The 18456-nt window shown below is 38.3% G+C and overlaps 1 protein-coding gene across 4 annotated transcripts in view; it reads right to left on the bottom strand.

Moving 5' to 3' along the window:
* LOC150101606 (kinesin light chain-like) overlaps positions 1-18456 on the bottom strand; it is a 465700-nt gene that overhangs the window by 270213 nt on the left and 177031 nt on the right. For all 4 annotated transcript variants that reach the window (XM_090400088.1, XM_090400087.1, XM_090400086.1 and 1 more), the window contains exons 6-7: positions 18320-18407; positions 2961-3062 (exon numbers count right to left, since the gene is read on the bottom strand). In XM_090400088.1, the coding sequence (XP_090256214.1) occupies positions 2961-3062; positions 18320-18407 (190 nt within the window). The remainder of the gene's footprint in view (positions 1-2960; positions 3063-18319; positions 18408-18456) is intronic.

The following is an 18456-nucleotide window of genomic DNA, read 5'->3' as shown; positions in this document are numbered from 1 at the left end:
AGAAACATCAACAAAAAATATTTGACCCAGGAAAGTTAAAAAATCCAGAAATAAGGAAAAAACTGAGTTAAGATCTGAATCGAGAGATAACACTTATCAAGAATGATAGCATCATGATGGTTGATGAATCATGGAACATATTAAAATCTATCTTCATAGAGAAATGTGTGATACTTTGTGTCCTGATACAGCAGTAAAAGAAAGATTGAATAACTGATGAAATTCTTTCATGGATTAATGCAGATCATAATAAAAATCATAGTCTAACAAAATATAAAGAGGTTCAGAAAATTATTAAAGACAAGATCAAAGAAGCAAAAGAAATCTGGATGAATGAAAAATGTAAAGAAATAGAATTTCTAAAGGAAAAGCATGACAGTTTTAATCTACACAAAAAGCTGAAAGAGACCTCAGGTATATTTAAGAAAAAACAACTATGTATCCTTCAAAACAAAAAGGGAGAATTAATATCTGAAAAGAATGATAAAATACAAGAATGGATGAAATGTGTAGAACTCTTTACTGATAACAGACAAAACCAAAATACTTATGAAAGATGGACGGTTCATGCATTCTAAGATCAGAGGCAGAATATGTGCTGAACTCAGCTAAAAATGGTAAAGCCATAGGCCTGATAGAATACCAGCAGAAACAGCAAAGTTATTAGAGGACGACAACATTACTATATTAGTTAAGCTATTTAACAAGATCGACAATACAAGCATAATCTCTCAAAACTAGTTACAGTGGACCTTCATTATGCTACCTATAAAAGCAAATGCCAAAACTTGTAATGACTACTAATGAGTCATTTTCTCAAAATGTTTCTGAAAATAATTCAAAAAAAAATATACAGAAAATGTGAAGATACCATCAGTGATACCCAAATCAGCTTTAGAAGCAGTTTGAGAATGAGAGAGGCTCTTTTCTGTTCTCAAATCTTATTCCAAAAATGCAGGGACCAAAACAAGGAAGTATTCATTTGCTTCATCGACTTTGAGAAAGCATTTAACAAAGTCAACACACTAAATGATTAAATTGTTAAAAAAATTGGATTAGATGGTAATGTAAAACTGGATGTAGCTTAAAAATACCAAAGTACTTTACATCGATTTTTACAGAGGTCAAGTCTCATGAGAACTGTTACAAAAATAACATTGTTTGTCTCTATGTAATTTTTGCTAAATATTTAATGTAAATAACCCTATGGCAGTGTTTCTCGAACTTCAGATATCCACGTATCCCTTCTTAAATTTTCATTATTACCAAATACCCCCTTATCATATAATAAATAAACGAAGTCTTTTTCATTGTAAATGTCTATTTTATTTGAATTTATATGTAAGCAGATATAGAGTTTGAGTTGAAATGCTAATTCTCTTCAACCGAATTCCATAATATCTGAAATACATTCACTATATAGGTATATATTTCTTAGTTTAACACATTCACGATGGAGTGGTGTCAAGCAAACCCATATGTTGCACCGGCAACATAAGGTTTTGCTTGAGTCTATACAGCAGTTTCTGTTGGAGAGGAGATGTGATTCATTAGTTAGTGCTGTTTTTATCTCAGTTGTCTCTAATTGCACTATTTGTTGAGAAATATAATGATTCCATGCATTAATGATGCATAGCCAAAAATTGCCACACCCCCCCCTAAAAACCTTTTGCGTACCCCCGGGGATACATGTACCACACTTTGAGAAACACTGCCCTATGGGAATTGATTGTATTTACTGTTTTAACTAAAGTTTCTAGAATGTCAAAAACAAAAGCAACACTTTGCCATTGGAACTTTTTTGTATAATGTATAATAGCTATGTATAAGAGCACAAGAAAGTTGTTTACGATTAAGTGTGTGAGAAAGTTGTTTGTAAGCTCTGTGCATGAACACCTTCAAAGCTAGTTTCAGAGAAGTTTCTGCTGCCTGATAAGGCAAAGAAAAAAAAGAGCGCACCAAGGAGAAAAAAGAACGGGCCTGCCTTAACAAAAGGATCAAGGAGAACTGCCGATTTCTTTGGGGTTTACAACCCTTGGTGCAAGGTCCCGAGAAGGCGAAAATAAAAGAGGACTAAACCGAACATCGGTAGGCAGTTTTCCGGCAGAGAAATAAGGGCAGTTTTCAGCAGAGAACCAGAGGCAGGCCCTCTGGTTCTCTATAAAAAATATTTATATTTTTCATAAGATACTTCAACTGATTATAAAAGTGCCCACATTATTATATGGCAGTGAAATTTGGGCAATAAATAAACAAAATAAACAAAGAATAAAAACACGTGAAATGAAATTTATGAAGAGAACTGCAAAATAAACGTTATTTGACCAAAAAAGGAACAAAGATATTTTAAAAGAACTAAAAACAAAATCAACAGAGAACTAAATCACTAGAGAACTAAAAATAAAAATCACACAAAATCAATCAAGAAAAACTAAACAATTATAAACAAAAATGGATAGAACATGTAAACTGTATGGCCAACACCAGATATCCTAAATAAATAAAATATAAACCAATTGGAAAGAGAAGGCCGGGTAGACCTCAAAAAAGGATAGTATAGGGATAATGAGGCTGGAAAAGACCAATATGGTTTATATCTGTAATTAGCATTATGATGATGAAGATAAATGGAAGAAGAGGACACTATTCAGAATGGCTGAAGATTGCTCAAAATTTGCCAAGATGGTTGCCGACCTCTAATAGGAGATGGCACTGAAAGAAGAAAATATGTATAATATGTATTTATTATACTTCTTATTACAGTGTACAGTAGAAATATATACATATATTAGAGAAAAAAAAGATATATGAATTTTGCAATGTGAAGAAGCAAATGAGTGAACCTGGGTAATTTAATATCTGGATTTAGAAGACAAATTACCTAGGTTCAGTGAAGTGCAATATATTTTATATTCCGAAGATTACCTAGCTATTTCACGGTAAAGAGTAACTGCACTTACTCTTTCTCTAATTTCTAAGGCTCTTTTGCAAAGTGGCTCAGCATCCTTATACTTTCCTCTTTTTCCATAGAGAACAGCAAGATTGTTGAGAGTAGCTGCCACCTATAAGTACAAAATGTAATACATACATGATTATGCATAATTTAAAATTAAATACTACTATCAGTAACAAATTATTGCAAGAAATCTCTGCAAAATAATTAAATATAAATGATGTTTAACATATTGTCCACTATGGAACTCCTCAGAATGCCATTGTAACTAGGTATCACAATCAGAAGACAAAGAAATAGTGGACTAATGACAGAATAATGTTTACGTATGGCAAGAACCATACACAACCTAACAAAAGGAAATGACAAAACAAATAGAGCAATGGAAATCCGAAAACAAAAACAAAAACTAAAGAAACTGCAGGGCAGGGAGAGAGAGAGAGAGAGAAGGAAACTATGGAAAACAGGACAAAGGGAATTGCGGGACACTGTACACTGAAGGCAGAACATTAAAAAAAAAAAAAAAAAGACTGCATAGAACCAAACAAAGAACACAAAACACACAGGCAAAGGAAAAATACAAACAATAATGGGAGACATAAAAGAGTATGAACTAGAACTAGATGAGTATGAAATTATAAATGAAAATTCAGAATTAAATGTTTACATTTCAAAATGTCATGTTAGCGTAAATTAATATCACCTGAAATCTTTATAATGAACTAAATAGATCAGAAAGACCATTAAAATTAAGAATTTAGATGAAAAAAAAATCCAAAATTCTAAATCAGAATTTTTTAATATGCTATTATTATTATTATTATTCAGGCCTCCGTGGAGTATAGAGAGTCATTGTGGGAGGACCTTCCTAGGAAACAAAGTCTATCACACCACTCCTTGAACTCATTGACCGTTCTTGCTCTCACCACTATATCAGGCAATGCATTCCATGGTTCAACTACCCTTCATGCAAAGAAACCATTCGTCACCCTCTTGCTCACAGTTCCTTCCGTAACTTCCAGGGATGCCCCCCCCCCTTGCCATCGCGCCTTCCTGCTGTTCCACCAAGTGAAAGAACTCCTCAGTGTCAACCCTGTAACTGCTTCTCAACAGTTTAAAAGTCTCAATCATATCACCTCTCCTTCTATCTACCCAACTCTGCAGTCCACATTCCCTCAGCTTGTCTTCATAACTAACATTGTACAGTCCTGATACCATCTTTGTTATTTGCCTCTGTACCCTTTCTACAGTTAATTTATCCCCTTCAAATCCTGGGACCAAATTTGAGAACAAAAGTATAGTCCATACAATGGAATGAGAACTTTTATCTCTGCAGGTCAGCGTCCTTCTCAGTATTGCAGCAATCCTCTGGGTTACCTTCACCACCTTTGCAATATGCTCCCTGAATTTCAGTTTTCTATCAATCATCACCCCCAGATTTCTTGTCTCCCTTACTTCCTCCAGTACAGCTCCTCCAATTGAGTATGCAGCCTCCAATTGATGTATCAAAAACTTCAAGACATTACATTTTGCTACATTAAACCCACAACCCATTCGTTGCCCATCTGTCTAGTTTATTCAAATCCTCGTGAGGGCTGCCACATCTGCACTATTACTAATAACCCTGTCCAGCTTCACATCATCTGCAAACAACTGAATATCCCCTGGCAATCCATTGACAATGTCATTGATATAAAGGTTAAACAATACAGGTTCCAGTACTGAGCCCTGTGGAACTCCACTTGTAACCTTCTGCCTCCTTGATATTGCCCCACCATACATAACTCTCATCAGACAGCCAATCCTGAATCCAGTTGACTAACACCCAACATCTAAACCCATGTGCTGCAACTTAAATATCAGCTTATCATGTGGCACCCTGTCAAATGCCTTTGCAAAATCAAAAAAAAAAAAAAGGCAGTATATGCCTTTCCCTCATCAATTATGAAAGGCAATCATATTACTAAAGAAAGAGTGCCCCTCAACAAATCCATGTTGATTCTCACAGATAACATTACCCTCATCTGCCCAACGCTGTATATGGTCCCTCATTAATTTCTCCAAGACCTTAACAACTACTGATGACACACAATGGCCTATAATTACACTTCCAGTCTGCTACTGCCCTTATGCAATGGCACTATCTTACCTTCCTTCTATTCCCTGAGTACCTTTCCCATAGCCAGACTTTCATTGAAAAGCCAGGTCAACGGAGCTCTTGAGCACATTCTCTCAAAACCTGTGGTGAAATACCATCGAGTCCCACCCCTTTACTGACATCCAGAGTACTCAGTATTTGGAACACACTCTCCTCTTGCACCTCTAAACCTTGAACCTACCCTATCCCTCTAGTATTAAAACCTATTTCTCCAGGATGAAATACTCCAATAAAGTGTTCATTGAACAATTCCACTGTTAGATCTGAAAGACTAACAGTGGAATTGTTAGTCTTCAAATTTTACATGACGTCACCATTCCAGAATCTAACAATCAACAAAAAATATATATGCATACTTATCTTTTAGCGCAGTGTAACTATGTTTTTTTTTGTAACAACATCTTGTATGATAAACTGTGAATTATGTGAATTTAAATTAATGTATCTATATGTCTAGCATGAATGTAAGTCAGCAAAAGGGGCAGATATAAGAGAAATCATTAGTGAAATATTATAAATGAAAGAATGCATATTATTCAGCAACATAGGGCAAAGATCGCCCTAATACTATAAGAGCAGCGTAAGCACCTGCGGGCATCACATCTGAGAAGACATCATGACGCATACGTTCCCGGAAACAAGAAGTCCCGTATGTTGATCGGTGAAGACACCCAGCCTGAGACCAATGGGTGAGACGATAAGAGAAATTCAAACTCGAAAAGGTGGCGCTCTAGGGGAGCGTATAAAACCCGCGACACGGAAGTAAATCACCCCGTTTTTTCTTGTTCCTGCATTTCTCTTCGTGTGCTCCAAGAGTTCATCGCAGTTCATCGCAGTTCAGCTCTCATTTTTGAGGGCTGACTTATGAAAAGTTCTGGCATGACACCGCAGCAGATTTCGGCAAGATCAACCGTAGGCCGTCAAAGAGAAGGTCATCGACGTAAAACCTTAGCAGAGCGATGGTGCCCAGCTCAGGCGAGTACGTGTAACCCACGTGGCGATAAGATCGAGACAACCAGAGTCGTAACAAAGGAAGGAAGGACGGAAGAAAACCGATAAAGAATAGATAAGTATTCTCACTTGTTCTAGCCCCTTTTGAGAATTGACTAACAGTGTTAAGAGAATGCATCTTAAAATTTGTAATGGAAGAAAGAGTGAAGAACTAAGATTTATGTAAATGACTATGCTTTTGAAACGAACTTTAAGAACTTTCAGTTAGATAGAGATTCTGTCGTAATTAATCCGAGAGATTATTTATGTGCTAAAATGCCTAAATGTCCAACTGAGCTGTAATTAAGAATGTATTATATGTTGAGTTACTGAATTTGCTAACACTTTGAAGTCAATGCTTAATGGTTTTAAGAGTGAGAGAGTGAAAGAATGGTAGAAGCTTAAATTAGATTTGATAACTACTTTAACTTGTATGGCATTATATAATGAGTTTAATAAATACTTTGATTCCTTACTTACATGTGTTTCTGATCATGATGACTGACCCTTCATAAAACATCGAACCTGTGATCGTGTGCGTGCGTGCGTGCGTGCGTGCGGGGATACCCCAATTGAAAATAGTAGGGCACGAATGCAAATAAAATAAGCCAGAGAACCCAAGACTTCTAAGAATTCAGTTAACATTATTAGTGGCACCTGATAATCTATGTTTATCCTAAAGGTTAAGTTTATCTCTAACTTTAAGACCCAGGCTGGCGCAGATAAAAAATAAATTTTGCCTGAGTGACCAGGATAGCTCATGGAATTCAGGGAACAGGTAATTTCTGGTGGCCCTTAAAGGTTAAATTACGTAAGAAAAGGTATAAGAGAAGTGAGACTTAATGTTAAGATTAATATTAATGAAGATCACATAACAATGCCGCAACCGACTTAACAAAGAGGTACATGCGATAGAATTTGATATAGCGGCTGTAGTAGGAAAGGATAAAGTTAAACATATTGCCTTGATGTATCAATATCAGAGATATACGACGCAACACCACTATGTCCTCTGTATTAGTCAGGTCAGTCTATTCCCATTTTTATCCCACAATGTCATTCTTCCACAATCATTTCTCCTCCTATTGGTCACATAGATAAAAAATTCCCTAGGATTTTCTTTGGATCTTAATGCCAATCTCTTCTCATATTCCAGTTTTGCCTTCCTCACCATACTAGTCACTTTCCTGGCTTGAGTCTTATATTCTTCATGCATCTGCTCTCCACCCCTCTCCTTATATCTTTTCCATAAACTATTTTTCACCTGCAGTTCCTGTTTGATATTGTTTGTCATCCACTTTACACCAAATTGTGTTCTCTTCTTCACTCGTGGAATACAGCTTACTATTGCTGCTAACAAATATTCCTTCACAATTTCCCAAGCACTAATGATATCTCACCCTTCCAATTCCTCCCTCCATGGAACTGTCCCAAGTTGATATCTAAGACTATTATAATCACCTGCCTTATAATTCCACATACGTTCCCTTTTCTTTGATACTCCTGCATGTCTATTCATCTTCTGAGACAAAACCATAGGTCACTTCACTCTCTCCAACTGGGTGGAGAGATGTCACAGTTATTATCAGCTCTTCTGATGCTATGACTAAGTCCAAAACTCTTGTTTCCTCTATTACATGTTGCCTAAGACATTTGTCCCTCAAAAATTCCATTCCCTTATTACTACATGCATTTTCCTCTTCCCAGCTTATACTGCTATAATTAAAATCTGATATTTTAAGGATACTTGTGACATAAAGATTGAATAATATAAGCACGTAAACACAAGATTTTTAATTATTCAATAATTAAAATTCCCATAACAATCATTCTTCTTGCACTTGCAAAACTCAACTGCCTAAACATCTCCTGGTACCCAATGTGTGCTCCTTGGCTTGTAGCAACACCCCACTAAATATCCTGTCTTGCCCACCTCTACCTCACACCATATGCTTTCAAAACCATTAGTGTGACTGCCTTCCAAAGTCCCCCACTCCTAGACGATATATGTCATCACTTATCATAAGCAGTACTCCACCACCGTGTTTTCCCTTCCTATCCTGCCGAAAAATGCTGTATCCTGCTACTTCTCCTGTTATTATATCATCTTCCATCAACCACGTCTCAGAGATCCCTGCAACTTCTATTCCTGTTATTATATCATCTTCCATCAACCACGTCTCAGAGATCCCAATAATCATTGGCCAGGCTGATGCTATCAGTGCCACCAATTCATCTCCTTTATTCCAGATACTCCTGGTATCAGTATAAAGCATAAAAATGTCATTGCTTCTATACCTATCATTATCCCCTCGAGACATGCACTGGACTCAGTGCCTGATGTCGTCTCCTTCCCCCAAGCACCCATTCCCACAAGAGGCCACCCCTGCTGCCATCCACCATGGGAATTCTAGTTTCCCTGCATTGACAAACCAACTCGTTCAGAAACAGCAATCTCTCCAGATGCCTACATCCTTCCTCATTCAAATGCAAGTGGTCTCTCACATACAGTTCCTTCCTGTCGGCAAATGCTCTCCAAGCATCCACATATTCTAATCCTCTCTTCTGACACATTCTGGCTATTATGCTATTCATTATTAGTGCTCTTCTGCTTGGCTCATCACTATCGTACCTGAGCAACACATACACAATCTTTCCTCTCTGTGTTTTTCTTTCATACAACTGAAGCAAGAATCTTAGATCTCTCGCCACCCGATTTACATTGCCTCTCAAGTCATTCATGCCCACCATCACATCTACCCTTTTACCCTGCTCAATTGCCATAGCCACACACTTTCTATCATTCCTTCAGGCAAACGCTCCTCTGGCATCCTATCTTGTACACCATGGATCATCGAGTTATATGATAACTAATATTTAAGGAATTGATAGCGTATACTAGAAATATAGATTAAATAAACTTTAATATATACTTTCCGATATTTCGGCGAACGTCACGTTGCCATCTTCTTGGGAACTTACTACAAAGACACGTGCACACAAGTACTAATAACAGCAAATGAGACTGAAGATAGGAAGCTAGCGTTTTCCTAAAGTCCTGATGGTGCCCCCTGGCAGGCTATATTGGTAGTTCTTGGCCTTTGGGCTGAAGTTCTTCTGATAAAAGTTTCCCAAATTTGGGGCAGTCTCATGCATCCAAATTTGTTGAGGTTTGGCATGTTCCTAAGGGCCGAGGCTGATTCCATGAATAGTCTTTCATACTTGAACTTGCTGCGGTGTATTACAGTGGCTTTCTTCCATCTTATTCTGTGGCGAGTATCCAGAGCGTGGTCTGCAAGCCCCGAGTGGCTGTACTGGTGAAATCGGATGTAATCCTTGTGTTCTGAGATTCTGATATTTGCTGTCCTGCCTGTTTGGCCAAAGTAGGACAGTTTACAGCTGCAAGGGACCTGGTATACACCAGGTAGGTCTAGGGGAAGTGGTTGGTCTTTGGTGGAGCGGATAAGGGATGCCAGTTTTCTATGTGGTCTGTAACAAGTGGTCAAGTCATGTTTTTTTAAGATTTTATTGATTTTTTCCGAGGTGCCTCGGATGTAGGGAATGGTGATGGATTTAGAGTAATCTTTTTTGTGAGGGGGGGGGGTTGTGGATAACTGGGTTAAGTATTTTTTTGGATTTTTTGGAGGGGGTAGCCGTTGGCTGAGAAAGTGTCACGGATGTGATTTAGTTCAGTGGTTAGGGCTTGATCATTAGAACAGATTATTTTTGCCCTGTTGAATAATGTTTTAATAACTCCATATTGTTGTGAGGGGGGGGGGGGTATTGTTGGTGAATGTATCTGCCTGTATGGGTGGGTTTTCTATAAACTGAGAAAACCAAGGTTCCATCAGGTTGGCGGGTGACTAGTGTGTCTAGGAAGGGGAGGTTATTGTTTTCCTCTTTTTCCAGGGTGAATTTGATTCTAGGGTGTTGGTTGTTCAAGTGTGTTAGGAAGGAGAGGAGTGAATCCGGGCCATGTGGCCAAATAGCAAAAACATCATCAACGTAGCGAAGCCATATGGTAGGTTTTTGTGGGGCTGAGTTTAAGGCTTTCTCTTCAAACGTCTCCATGAAGAAGTTGGCCAAGGGTGGGGAAAGTGGTGAACCCATGGCTATCCCCTCTATCTGTTTGTAGAATTTTTCCTGCCAAACGAAATAGCCTGAGTTCATTGTAAACTGAAATAGGGCTGCGATATCGGGAGGAAATTTAGCTTGGATTAGCTCTAAGGTTTGAGGGGGACATTCGTGAATAGGGAGGAGACATCAAAACTGACCATTATGTCATTATGTTGGAGTGTAAGGTTTTTTTTTTTTTTTTTTTTTTTTTTTTTTTTTTTTTATACTGGCTTTGAAGTGGGCTGAGTTTTTTATGTGTGATGGTGTATTGCCAGTATAGTGTGAGAGCACTTTGGCTAAATGCTTGGCTAGTTTGTAAGTGGGGGAATCAATGCCATCCACTATGGGACGTAATGGCACATTTTCTTTGTGTATTTTTGGGATTCCATATATGCGGGAGGGTCTAGAGTTATAGGGTTTTAGTCTGTTGGTAATCTCCACAGGCCAAGAAGTGACCTTCTTAAGGAGCCTATGGAGTTTTCTAATTTGTGAGTTGGTGGGATTGTAATCAATGGGGAGGTAAGTGGAACGATCTAATAATAAAGCCTTGAGCTTACCTGTGTAGTCTTTAAGATTGAGTACCACAGTGGCGTTCCCCTTATCCGCTTTGGTGATCACTATTTTTTTGTTTCTCTTCAATTCTTGTAGTGCCTTGTATTCACTAATGGATATGTTGGATTTTGGAGGTTTTGCTTTATTGAGAACACAGGCTACATCCAATCTAATATCGTTGGCGATGTGGTTTGGAAGTTGGCGAATCCCGCGTTCAATTTGGATCATTAATTCCTCGGCCGGTAATTTCTTAGGAGCAATGGCGAAGTTGTGACCACGTGACAGAGCGTGGAGTGCTTCTGGCTTTAAGGTAGCTGACGAAAGGTTAACAACAGTGTTGATTTGGATGCCGAGTTCTTTATTAATTTATCAAACTTGTTGATATGTCGGCTCCGTACTCGTTCAAATTCTTTTTTAGCTGCCGTACACGAGACGTCATGTAGGACCGACCAAAGCTTGTGATTCAGTGTAAGTGAAAGCTCATTTTCTAGCGTTGAAATAGCTCTGTTTATGTCGGCTAGGGAACCGCGTGTAGCGGTAATGATCCAAATTGAACGCGGGATTCGCCAACTTCCAAACCACATCGCCAACGATATTAGATTGGATGTAGCCTGTGTTCTCAATAAAGCAAAACCTCCAAAATCCAACATATCCATTAGTGAATACAAGGCACTACAAGAATTGAAGAGAAACAAAAAAATAGTGATCACCAAAGCGGATAAGGGGAACTCCACTGTGGTACTCAATCTTAAAGACTACACAGGTAAGCTCAAGGCTTTATTATTAGATCGTTCCACTTACCTCCCCATTGATTACAATCCCACCAACTCACAAATTAGAAAACTCCATAGGCTCCTTAAGAAGGTCACTTCTTGGCTTGTGGAGATTACCAACAGACTAAAACCCTATAACTCTAGACCCTCCCGCATATATGGACTCCCAAAAATACACAAAGAAAATGTGCCATTACGTCCCATAGTGGATGGCATTGATTCCCCCACTTACAAACTAGCCAAGCATTTAGCCAAAGTGCTCTCACACTATACTGGCAATACACCATCACACACAAAAAACTCAGCCCACTTCAAAGCCAGTATTAAAAAAAAAAAAAAAAAAAAAACTTACACTCCAACATAATGACATAATGGTCAGTTTTGATGTCTCCTCCCTATTCACGAATGTCCCCCTCAAAGAAACCTTAGAGCTAATCCAAGCTAAATTTCCTCCCGATATCGCAGCCCTATTTCAGTTTACAATGAACTCAGGCTATTTCGTTTGGCAGGAAAAATTCTACAAACAGATAGAGGGGATAGCCATGGGTTCACCACTTTCCCCACCCTTGGCCAACTTCTTCATGGAGAAGTTTGAAGAGAAAGCCTTAAACTCAGCCCCACAAAAACCTACCATATGGCTTCGCTACGTTGATGATGTTTTTGCTATTTGGCCACATGGCCCGGATTCACTCCTCTCCTTCCTAACACACTTGAACAACCAACACCCTAGAATCAAATTCACCCTGGAAAAAGAGGAAAACAATAACCTCCCCTTCCTAGACACACTAGTCACCCGCCAACCTGATGGAACCTTGGTTTTCTCAGTTTATAGAAAACCCACCCATACAGGCAGATACATTCACCAACAATCCCCCCCCCCTCACAACAATATGGAGTTATTAAAACATTATTCAACAGGGCAAAAATAATCTGTTCTAATGATCAAGCCCTAACCACTGAACTAAATCACATCTGTGACACTTTCTCAGCCAATGGCTACCCCTCCAAAAAATCCAAAAAATACTTAACCCAGTTATCCACAACCCACCACCCCCTCCCCTTCACAAAAAAGATTACTCTAAATCCATCACCATTCCCTACATCCGAGGCACCTCGGAAAAAATCAATAAAATCTTAAAAAAACATGACTTGACCACTTGTTACAGACCACATAGAAAACTGGCATCCCTTATCCGCTCCACCAAGACCAACCACTTCCCCTAGACCTACCTGGTGTACACCAGGTCCCTTGCAGCTGTAAACTGTCCTACTTTGGCCAAACAGGCAGGACAGCAAATATCAGAATCTCAGAACACAAGGATTACATCCGATTTCACCAGTACAGCCACTCGGGGCTTGCAGACCACGCTCTGGATACTCGCCACAGAATAAGATGGAAGAAACCCACACTAATACACCGCAGCAAGTTCAAGTATGAAAGACTATTCATGGAATCAGCCTCGGCCCTTAGGAACATGCCAAACCTCAACAAATTTGGATGCATGAGACTGCCCCAAATTTGGGAAACTTTTATCAGAAGAACTTCAGCCCAAAGGCCAAGAACTACCAATGTAGCCCGCCAGGGGGCACCATCAGGACTTTAGGAAAACGCTAGCTTCCTAGCTTCAGTCTCATTTGCTGTTATTAGTACTTGTGTGCACGTGTCTTTGTAGTAAGTTCCCAAGAAGATGGCAACGTGACGTTCGCCGAAATATCGGAAAGTATATATTAAAGTTTATTTAATCTATATTTCTAGTATACGCTGTCAATTCCTTAAATATTAGTTATCATGTTTAACCAGCGTATAAGCCTCTCAACAAGAATAAGGATCATCGAGTCTCCATACATCACAGCTCTTACCACTCTGTTCCTTTATCGCTTACCTGCATCCCTCACTCTCTCTCTCTCTCCTCTAACTCTTTCACTCTGTGTCCCCCCCCCTGTTTACCTACTGTCCTGGCATCACTCCATCCCTGGTTCCAGCACTCCCTCACATTCTTCTCATTCTCTCTGACTGTTTCCATTCTCTCCTCTTCTATAGTTCCCATAACTCTCTCTGATTCCTCTCTTCCACTGTTTCGATTCTCTCCTCTTCTATCATTCCCATACCTCTCTCATTCCCTCTCTTCTACTGCTCCTATTCTCTGCTCTTCTATCATTCTCATACCTCTCTCTCATTCCCTTTCTTCTACTGCTCCTATTCTCTATTCGTCTATCATTCCCATAACTCTCTCTCATTCCTACTCTGATTCGCCTTGCATTCATCTCTTCCATTCACCTAATCTCATCTTTCATACTTCTCATCTCATTCCCGAGACATTCCACCATCTCTTTCAGCTCATCTCTCTCTCTCTCTCTCTGCAAATTAACCACTCTTACTCGCCATTCATCCTCCTAACCATGACCATCTCCGAAAATTTCACAATCGTTCAAGCCTTCCACACTCCCCACTCTTATTTATATTCATATTTTGCTGCTTGTTATTCTCACCTATCACACTACTTGTCTCTCGAAAATCTTCCACTCCTGATGCAATGTGGTCAGATATTGTAACATCTAACTCACCGAATTCCTCCCATTGCCTACATTTTAAACATATACTCACTCCCCTTGCTCTCACCCACCACATATCCAACTGCTGGGAAACATACATGCCACAAGTCCAGTATGCCAAAAAATCCTTTATTACGTTACGTAAAATAGAGTCCTTCCTTGAACGGGGGAGGATTTGGTGACACGACATTTGTAATTGGAGAAGTAGCATCTGCCATCATTCAAATTGTGCCAAGGAACTACTACAACTAAATGCTAAATACTACTACAACTAAACCTAAACACTAGAACTAAATGCTAAATATTATGTTATACACTCTACTGTAAGCTAATTTACTTCTTCTTCTTCTTAGCGAATAACGAAAACTTGTTATGGGCAAAGAATTTTTCAATCACAAAACAAATTGTTATCCACACACTCTTCACAAATTTTATTTAAAATTTGAATTAAAAAAAACCATACAATCTCACATTTCTTTAATTTATAGTTCTAAGAGAACAACATCAGTTTATATCAATGGTCCATCAAATGGGTCACTTTCCAATTAGGAAGTTGACTTATTCACACCAGCTGTTACGTTTTCCTTTCCCTTGAACTGACTAATGGAGGGCAAACTAATGCTAACCACTTGTTTTTCTCCCTCTTGGTAATTGGGGATGACCAAATTATGAAGTCTAATGACTGTTGACGTTTTTAGGTTATTTTTTAATTATAAGTTCACACATTTAGTTCATTGTGATTTCAGATAAGTGACATTAAGCAAATGTCACATTTAGAAATTTAAATGATACTTCTAGATTTTCATTTTCATAACTTCATACTCTTCTAATCTCTTGTATCTTATTTGTTGAAAGCTTTTCCACATGGTTATTTTATTGCCAAGAAATTATATTCTGGTTTAATCCTTTATCCAAATGTAAGCATAAAAAGTTCGCACACGAAGTATCTTCACGACTGGGCTACTCGTATATACAGACTAATGCCTTCAAATTAATTGCCCTAGTATCCCATAATGTAAAGCACACATCCTAAGGCAACTGATGTGAAGCCATTAGCCTGTATAACTAGCCCAGCCCTGAAGATAAATGTGCAAGCTTTGTATGCTTACACCTAGATAAAGGATTAAACCAAGAATATAATTTCTTCTATGTCCAGAAAAGATAAGTGCAATTTTGCATAATGATTGGTGATATTGCTTATCACCAATATCACCAATTACTATTGTTTATTTTTGATAATATGGTGTGTCTATGTGATTATTTGGAAAATGTTACTGACTTTAATTTTGAATCTTGCCTTCTTTGAACAGAACACAATGGCAGTACTCATGAGATGAACTTTGTGGGCATCGATCAGTGTAACTAGGCAAGCGGTGCAAAAATCAAATGCTAGTAATGATGTAGATTTTTCAAAAATGGTTTGATGTCATGAATGTAGCATGTATGCATGGCAGAATGTGAAGGATATGTATGTGGACAGGCTAAACAGGAGACAAGAGAAAGTATGGGTTTGGAGAAATGTGATATTTTGTTAGACTACAAGTTAACGAATGCAAAACAGACTGAAGGAAGGAAAGGTAGTGTAAATGAATGTAACAGAAATGGAACAAAAGCTAGCAAGACTGAGGGAGAGAAAGAAGACAAGAATGAAGAAGCAAAAGTAAGTGATAAGGAAGTGAAAGGACATATGAATGAGGAAACGGTAGAAAGGTGCAACAGAACAAGGGGTAGCAAGACTACAGGAGCAGAGTTAAATTGCCAGAATGCAAGATTAAAGGAAAAAGTTATTCAAAATAAAGTAATGAAATAAGGAATCTGGAAAGTGATAGTAGACATTTGGTGAAAACAAATGAAAGCATGCAAAAGAATAGAATAGAATAAAAGAAAAAAGAGTAAAAGAAATGACAAATGATTCAAGAGTAACAGTGTATGGAGATTCCATTGTAAGAGGATTCGTTAATGAGAGAGAGTACATAACGTCTGCTATTCAGGAGGAAGAATGAGCAAGATAATTCATGCTTTGGACATAAGGTAAACAAGCAAAAGAATTAGTGGTGGTTGTGGGGATAATTGATTTAAGTGCACATAAGGAGAATGTAAAGGCAAATATCAGGTTATTGAGGAGAGTGAAAGATTACAATGTAGTGGAAAGGTCAGTGTGTTGCTGAGGTATGACAATGGTGAGTTGATAAAGAAAGCCAAAATCACAAATGGCATACCAACAGAGCTGTGTGAGGAGAAGAGAGTGCAGTCTTTCTTCTCCTTTTGAGAAGAGAGACTTTGAGGGAAGAATGAAATTATACAGATGTGATGGATTGCATTTGAATGGCTTTGGATTGAGTGAATTGCAGAAACTGTTGCTAGATGGAAGTGCAGTGTGTAATGCAAGCAAGAGATCAGAAGAGATGAAGTGAAAAACAGGAGAGTGGTATTGAAGAGACTGAAGTACATGGAACAATAGTGGTGTGAGAGATGAAGAGAGAATGGGAATGCAAAAGGAACATGGACACGAGGGGGGGGGTAGAGCCTGGGTGGACAGAGAAAGGGATAGGGAGAGTGGATTGGAAGTAGTAGTAGTAGTGAATGTATGGGATTGATTAGCATAGAAATTGAATAGATTGCAATGTGAGTAGGGTAGTTCAGACTGAGCAGACCTATGTGGTACGTGTTGATAAAGATGACTGGGCAAGTGCAGGTGTGGTGGGGAAACAACCAAGAAGTGGCTTGGGTAGGACTGGTTATAGACCTAAATGTGGACTATTGTGCTTATTTATAAATGCCAGCAGTATCAGAAATAAGAGAGATGAAACTATTTTGAGGTGAATAAACACTGATTGAGTTTATTCACCTCAAAATAGTTGGAATAAGTGAAACGTGGTTGAATGAAGATGATATCCAACAACAATAGAAATGGGAGGGTACAGTGTGTGTTTTTTCACAGAGGTAGAAAGTACAAGAAGAGAGAGAGAGAGGGAGGGAGTGTTGCTGATGACAGCAGGGGAATATGTCCACATAAAGTAGACACAAAAGAGGGAAATAGCAGTGATGGCTTTGAGGCAGGAAGGCATATTTAGTTGGATGTTGCTGTAGGCAGGGAATGTGGAGGGTGGTGATGAGGAAATGAATAAACAACTTTGGTTAGCACAAAGGGTAATTATTATGGGCGATTTTAATTATGATAGTATAGATTAGATGAAGAGATAACATTTGGGAATAAGGAAAATATATTGCTTGAGTTCTTGAGAGACAGCATGTAAAGGATAGCATGCAAGGATCAAGAGTTTTAGATTTGATCATTTCATCAGAGGATGTAATTGTCAGTGGGGATTTGCACTTCCCTCCAGTTGGTGAGAGTGATAATGAAGTGATCACTTGGATTATGGCTAGCCATTTGCAAACTTCTCTGAGGAAAGGATATATGTGGAAGTACAAGGCTGATGACAAGCTGAAGAAACAGCTTGGAGCTATAGCATGGAATAAGGAGTCGAGCAGTAAGGAAATAAATGCTGCTTGGGAAATGAAGAAGAAATACACAACAGCATCGATGCATGAATAAGGAAGATATAAAATAAATTAATGATGGGATTAAGTATGAATAGAAGAAGGCACTTTGGAGGCAGCACATGAAGTTGCATCAGTTGCATGACCAGGAGAGTGACTCGGTAAGGACAACAAAAGTACAATATGATAGAAATTAGCAAATCGAGCCAAGAAAAACCCTAGTAGCATTAGCATGCTTTAATAAGAGTCTTACAATGGCACAGTTTCCAAGTCATTGGAAGACCAGTGCATGTTATTATACTGATATTTGAGATAATTCAATTTTAACTATCCTGCAAAAGTTCTGCAGAAAATATCCAGCTGAATATTAAACATATAATAATATAACCAATGCAACAGCTGCAGCCACATTATACGAGGAAGAGAGTGCAAATGGCCCGTACAGAATCTCAATGTGAAGCTTGGACACTCCTGGAAAGAGGTAGGTCAGCTGTAATCAAGACCAAAATGTAAAAATTCACTAGATAAACTGAGGTGAGAGAAAAGCAAACATATTTTCTGTTTATCAGTAAGTAGTTGAAAAGCTACCCAGGAAAATGGTATCTAACAGCAGTCAAAGAGTGAATAATAGCATTTTGGTTTATAGTGGGAAAGAACACTCAAGTGTCTGTATCATTTTTAAAATATTGTGTATTTTCTTAATAAGAAAACATTAATACTTACAGCAGGATGGTTCTCCCCTAGTGTTTTCTCCCTGATTGCAAGAGCATCATTCAAAAGATTTGCTGCATCTTTATATTTATTCTGGTCTCTAAAAGAAAATAAATATTAATTAACACTGCATTTTGAGAGTCTATAAA

This window comes from Typopeltis vanoorti, chromosome 11 (genome assembly GCF_054136105.1).
Source record: "Typopeltis vanoorti isolate ZY-2024b chromosome 11, IOZ_Tvanoo_1.0, whole genome shotgun sequence".
NCBI classification, from domain to species: domain Eukaryota; kingdom Metazoa; phylum Arthropoda; class Arachnida; order Uropygi; family Thelyphonidae; genus Typopeltis; species Typopeltis vanoorti.
This window is presented reverse-complemented; position numbering and strand designations above follow the sequence as displayed.